We start from the raw sequence: 6,407 nt of genomic DNA on the forward strand, positions 1-6,407 counted from the left end.
AAGAAACAATACTCTGAGCCAAGCACTCCGAATACCTGATTAGTGACGGCATGGGGACTGACATTTTTAACAATATTTCCATAAATATATAATATTTTCCTTTTTCCTTTTTACAATATATTTTTATTCTACTTTATTGGAATAGAGGTAAAGTGAATTGTCAATCCCATTATTTATGATATGTATCTTAAGGTCGAAATCCATCCTTGTAATTAAATTCAGGTACGTCCCATAAAACGGTGCATGGTTTGAATAAATTAGACCAAAGCCGGGGGCACGATTCGGCTTCTCATTTCACAATTCCCTGATGTGCATTAAAAAGATGTCCTCCATACTTTATACTCGTTCGCCTTCGAAGATAAAAGTGAACCAAATTAGTAACCGATCTGCATTGAAAATCGGCAATTCGAAACGTCTTTTCTCCATACATGGCGATTTGGCCAAACGTTTGAAGAATTTACAAGTTCCGATCTAAATTGTTAAGGACGATTGGTTTTTAAATCCAATCTAATAGGAAAAATGCTAGTATGACCAAAATGATCTGCTGAATAATCCGATTTACTCGTATTACCCAACGTAGATAGTTTTAAGCTAAATTCAATCCTGACCAAATGTAATTTTGCCTCAAATATATTTTAAAAAAATAATAAAAGCAACAGTTGTAGTTATATGATAATAAAAGCACGTTTCTGATTAAATCCTTGTTAACGCCAATCAATAACATGTCATATGATGATTATATTCGAGACCTGTCCCGACTTTTTAACGAACTTCTGTATATACTTTCAATGCACGTACTTTCTCTTATATGGCCAATGTGCGCTCCGTCAGAAGACGATTTTATCACAAAGAAATAATTTCTCAGAAAGTGTGCTGAATAAGCATAATAAGATATTAAATGATTAATTGCACACTTACAGATCAGATGAAGTTTCTTTGTTGCTAAACCTACGTTGCTATCAAAGCTCCCAAGGTTTACTTTTCTGATTTAAAACAACGCTTCCTTTATTAGAGCTCATCAGTATTTGCAAATCAAACCTATTATAACTCATAAGCAAAAAATAAAAATAATAAGAAAAATTGTTTGTACTCACTCAGCCGGCATCGTTGTCCCCACAATAGTTTCCCAGGGGATCATCTGGAGATTCCTCATGATGAGCCAGTTCACACTGTCACTTCCTACAAGGATGAATATGATAAGAAGCACGTTGAAAGACAAACTCTATACCGTCAAGAGGATCATTTGCATATGGAAGGAGATTTCACTGGCGAACGAAGAACTGATTATGGTATCACTCCAGGTGACAGATATCCCATCAAAAAGCCAAAAGACAACCTCAAACCGGAAGGAGACTTTACCGGACGTCCCATGGAGGAAGCCCCCAAGTTTGGAGAACGTGCACCCATTAAGAAACCCAAGGATAACCTGAAACCAGAAGGAGAATTTATTGGGAGGCCCAAGGAAGAAGCTCCGACCCGAGGTGATCGGGCTCCTGTAAAAAAACCTGAAGACAACTTGCGGCCCGAAGGAGACTTTGATAGTAAGTTATTGATCAAATTTAAATTATTATATCATTATTTAAAGTACTGACAATTTGATCAATCAATAATTCCTTACAGTCTAATTTTAGATGACATAAGCACGGAGGAATTCTCAGCAAACAACAATATCAATCTATCCCACCCTTGTTTGATTTCTATTACGTATATAATCTATTAACAGCTTGCTTAATATTTATTCACTCAAAAGGTCTGACAACTACAGAGCTGGTTTTCACCGGGGTGTCCGGCGAAAGGCCAAGCCCTGCACGTCGAAACACCTACACTAAAGTCGAGGGAGAATTCACTGACGAAACGACATCTCGAACTGAATTCATCGATCACCGAAGTACTCAACGTGCAGAGATCATTAGACGCACGGATAATCTGGTAGTAGGAGAGGGAGAATTTACGGTAAGATTAAAAGAAACGAATCTTATAATTATTCCTAGACAATAAAGACTAAGATTCCTAAGTCAGAAAATGTTTTCTCAATTTAGGGAACCTCCCACGTAAAGGAAGACTTCCACAATTTCGAGCTGATTGAGCGTGAACCACATCGTCGACCAACATGGACCAAAGACGATGTGAACCGATTCTACGATAGAACCGATGTATCTGAAAATGTAACCACCACCCATGAGGAATTCCGCAACTTTGATCAGACCGACTACAGGAGCACGCTTGTCATTCGAAGAGATGATAATCTGAAACCCGAAGGGCCTTTCGAGGGGAAACCGAAACCGAAAGAACACTTGCCTGTGATAACAGAAAGATCTACACCTCACAAGCCCAAAGACAACTTGAAACCAGAAGGTGTTTTTGAAGGGAAGCCAAAAGATGATTACACAACAAAAAGAGCAGAACGGCCTGAAGTGAAGAAACCTCTTGATAATCTGAGACCAGAAGGACCCTTTGAAGGAAGGCCTAAGGATGATTATAAGCCTACAAAGGGTGATAGAGTTGATGTGAAAAGACCCAAGGACAATTTGAAACCAGAAGGTCCCTTCGAGGGCAAACTCAAAGATAAATATACTCCTGGAGAACGAAGACAACCGATCAAACCTGAGGATAATTTGCGTCCTGAAGGAGAATTTGAAAGACCTAGACAAAAACCTTATGGTCCAGGAGATCGAGCACCGATCGTTCGTCATCCAGATAATTTATTCCCAAAAGGAGATTTCCCTGATAGAGAAAAACATCCCTTCCAACCTGCAGAAAAAAGAACTCCCTATAAACCAGAGGATAATCTAAAATCCGAAGGACCTTTCGAGGGAACACCAAGAGATGACTACAAACCTACGAAAGGTGATAGAGCAGACGTTAAAAGGCCTAAAGATAATTTGAAACCTGGAGGACCCTTCGAGGGAAGACCAAAGGATAAATACACTGCCGGAGAACGGAGAAAACCAATAAAACCTGGGGATAATTTGCGCCCTGAAGGTGAATTTGAAAGGCCTAAACCATCACCATATGGTCCAGGAGATAGAGCTCCGATTGTTAGACATCCGGATAATCTATTCCCGAAAGGAGATTTCCCTGATAAGGAAAAACATCCCTTCCAACCAGCGGAAAAAAGAACTCCCTACAAACCATCCGATAATCTTAAACCAGAGGGAGACTTTGAAAACAGGCCAAAAGAAAAATACACGCCTGGAGAAAAAAGGCAACCTATTAAACATCCTGATAACTTGCATCCAGAGGGAGAGTTCGAAAGACCGATTCCTTTACCATACGGACCTGGAGACAGAACTCCGATTATTCGTCATCCAGATAATTTATTCCCAGAAGGTGATTTTTCTGACAGAGAAATGCATCCCTTCCACCCTGCAGAAAAAAGAACTCCTATCAAACCAGACGACAATCTAAAACCAGAGGGGGATTTTGAGGGAAGACCAAAAAACGATTTCCTGCCCAAACGATCCGAACGTCCGGAAGTTAAACGACCAGAAGATAATTTAAAACCTGAAGGTCCCTTTGAAGGAAGACCCAGGAATGATTATTCACCGAAAAAATCAGATAGACCAGAAGCTAAAAAGCCAAAAGACAACTTGCAGCCGGAGGGAGAATTTGAAAAAAGACCAAAGGATAAATATACCCCTGGAGAAAGGAGACATCCGATTAAACCTGAGGATAATTTGCATCCTGAAGGTGAATTCGAGAGGCCTACATCATCACCTTATGGATCAGGAGATAGAGCACCAATTGTTCGACACCCAGATAATTTATTCCCGAATGGAGACTTCCCTGATAGAGAAAAACATCCCTTCCAACCTACGGAAAGAAGAACTCCCTATAAACCAGAAGATAATCTTAAACCTGAAGGGGACTTCGAAGACAAGCCTAAAGATAAATTTACACCTGCAGAGAGACGGCAACCCATTAAACATGCTGATAATTTACATACAGAAGGAGATTTTGAGAGACCAATTCCTTTACCATATGGGCCAGGAGATAGGGCACCAATCGTTCGTCACCCGGATAATTTATTCCCGAAAGGTGATTTTCCTGACAAGGAAAAGCATCTCTTCCAACCAGCTGAGAGAAGAACTCCTATAAAACCGGATGATAATCTTAAACCAGAAGGAGACTTTGTTAGGCCTTCAAAAGAAGACGCACCTAAGAAAGGTGATCGGGCTGATATTAAAAGACCAAAGGATAATCTCAGGCCTGAAGGTACTTTCGAAAGACCAGAAAAGACACCCATCGGACCTTCAGAAAGAAGAACTCCGATCAAACCCGAGGATAATTTGAAACCAGAAGGTGATTTCGAAGGTCGTCCAAAGGATGACTTCCGAGTTGTTCGTGGAGAAAGAATGGACGTAATCAAACGAACAGATAATCTGCATATAGAAGGGATTCAGGAGGTGTCTAGAACTCGAGATGATTACATAGATTTTCTGGTTAGAGAACGTGTTGATGTTAAGAGATACGAAGATAATTTGCGAATGGAAGGAGAGTTTACAGATGTCAGAACTCGTGACGATTTCAAAGTCGTTAGAGGCGAACGTGTAGATGTTGTTAGACACGAGGATAATTTAAGACCAGAAGGACCGTTTGAAGGTCGCCCTAAAGATGATTACATGCCAAAACGAGTCGAAAGACCAGAGATTAAGAAGCCTAAAGATAATTTGAAACCAGAGGGTGAGTTCGAGAGGCCAGAAAAGAAGCCTATGGGTCCATCAGAAAGAAGAACACCGATCAAACCCGACGATAATCTCAAACCAGAAGGGAACTTTGTTAGACGTCCTAAGGAAGACGCGCCAAAGAAGGGAGATCGTGCGGATATCAAGAGACCAAAGGACAATCTGAAACCTGAAGGTACTTTCGAAAGACCACAAAAGATACCTATGAAACCTGCAGAGAAACGTACACCAATCAGACATGCAGACAATTTGAAACCGGAAGGCGATTTCGAAGGGCGTCCAAAGGATGACTACCAAATTGTTCGTGGAGACAGAATGGATGTAGTAAAGCGAACAGATAATCTACATATGGAAGGGACTATGGAGACATCTAGAACTCGAGATGATTACACTAATTTCCTGCTTACAGAACGTGTTGAAGTTGCGAGGTACGAAGACAATTTGCGAATGGAAGGTGAGTTCACCGATATGAGAACTCGGGATGACTATGTAGTTGTCAGAGGTGAAAGAGTTGATATTGTCAGACACGAAGATAATTTGCGACCAGAAGGTGATTTCATTCGGCCTGAGAAAAACATTCCAATAGGCCCAGCAGAACGTCGTACACCTTTCAAGCCTGAAGACAACTTGAAGCCAGAGGGAGAGTTCATTGGTCGCCCTAAAGAAGAAGCGCCTAAAAAAGGAGACAGGGCAGATATAAAAAAACCTAAGGATAATCTCCATCCAGAAGGAGATTTTGAAAGACCACTGAAGAATACAATTGGACCTGCTGAAAGAAGAACGCCGATCAAGCACCCCGACAATCTCAAACCAGAAGGTTCATTTACTAAAAGACCAAGGGATGAATCGCCCAAGAAAGGAGATCGTGCTGATATTAAGAAACCTAAAGATAATCTGCGTCCAGAAGGAGTTTTTGAAAGACCTTCCAAATCACCAGTTGGCCCATGTGAGAGACGAACACCAATTAGACCATCTGATAATTTGCATCCTGAGGGAGAATTTGAAAGACCAGAAGCTCATCCATACGGACCAGGAGATAGGGCACCGATAGTTCGTCATCCAGATAACCTGTTTCCGAAAGGTGACTTCCCTGATAGAGAAAAACATCCCTATAAACCAGCAGAAAGAAGGACTCCAATCAAACCTACCGACAATCTTAAACCGGAAGGTTCATTTTCCAAAAGGCCAAGGGAAGAATCACCCAAGAAAGGAGATCGTGCTGATATTAAGAAACCTAAAGATAATCTTCGCCCAGAAGGAGACTTTGAAAAACCTTCAAAATCACCAGTTGGTCCAAGTGAGAGACGAACACCAATTAGACCAACTGATAATTTGCATCCCGAGGGAGAATTTGAAAGACCAGAAGCTCAACCATACGGACCAGGAGATAGAGCACCGATTGTTCGTCATCCAGATAACCTGTTTCCGAAAGGTGACTTCCCTGATAGGGAGAAACATCCCTACCAACCAGCTGAAAGAAGATCACCAATTAAACCTACCGATAACCTCAAACCAGAAGGTGAGTTTACTAAACGGCCAAGGGATGATTCGCCTAAGAAGGGTGAGAGAGCTCCAACCAGGAAACCAGTTGACAATCTCCGTCCAGAAGGAGACTTCGAGAGACCTTCAAAATCACCAGTTGGTCCAAGTGAGAGACGAACGCCAATTAGACCAACTGATAATTTGCATCCCGAGGGAGAATTCGAAAGACCAGAAGCTCAA

At 41.3% G+C, this 6,407-nt stretch overlaps 1 protein-coding gene across 3 annotated transcripts in view; it reads left to right on the plus strand.

Annotated features, from left to right (window-relative positions):
- The window catches only part of LOC117170808, a 32,593-nt gene that overhangs the window by 21,039 nt on the left and 5,147 nt on the right, over positions 1-6,407 (plus strand). The window contains exons 4-6 of one of the 3 annotated variants that reach the window (XM_033357850.1): positions 1,099-1,541; positions 1,751-1,953; positions 2,040-6,327. In XM_033357850.1, coding sequence (XP_033213741.1) covers positions 1,099-1,541; positions 1,751-1,953; positions 2,040-6,327 — 4,934 coding nt within the window. Of the gene's footprint in view, positions 1-1,098; positions 1,542-1,750; positions 1,954-2,039 lie in introns of all 3 variants that reach the window. The other 2 variants (XM_033357848.1, XM_033357849.1) reach the window with 2 other exon arrangements.

This window comes from Belonocnema kinseyi, chromosome 4, assembly GCF_010883055.1.
Source record: "Belonocnema kinseyi isolate 2016_QV_RU_SX_M_011 chromosome 4, B_treatae_v1, whole genome shotgun sequence".
Lineage (NCBI taxonomy): Eukaryota > Metazoa > Arthropoda > Insecta > Hymenoptera > Cynipidae > Belonocnema > Belonocnema kinseyi.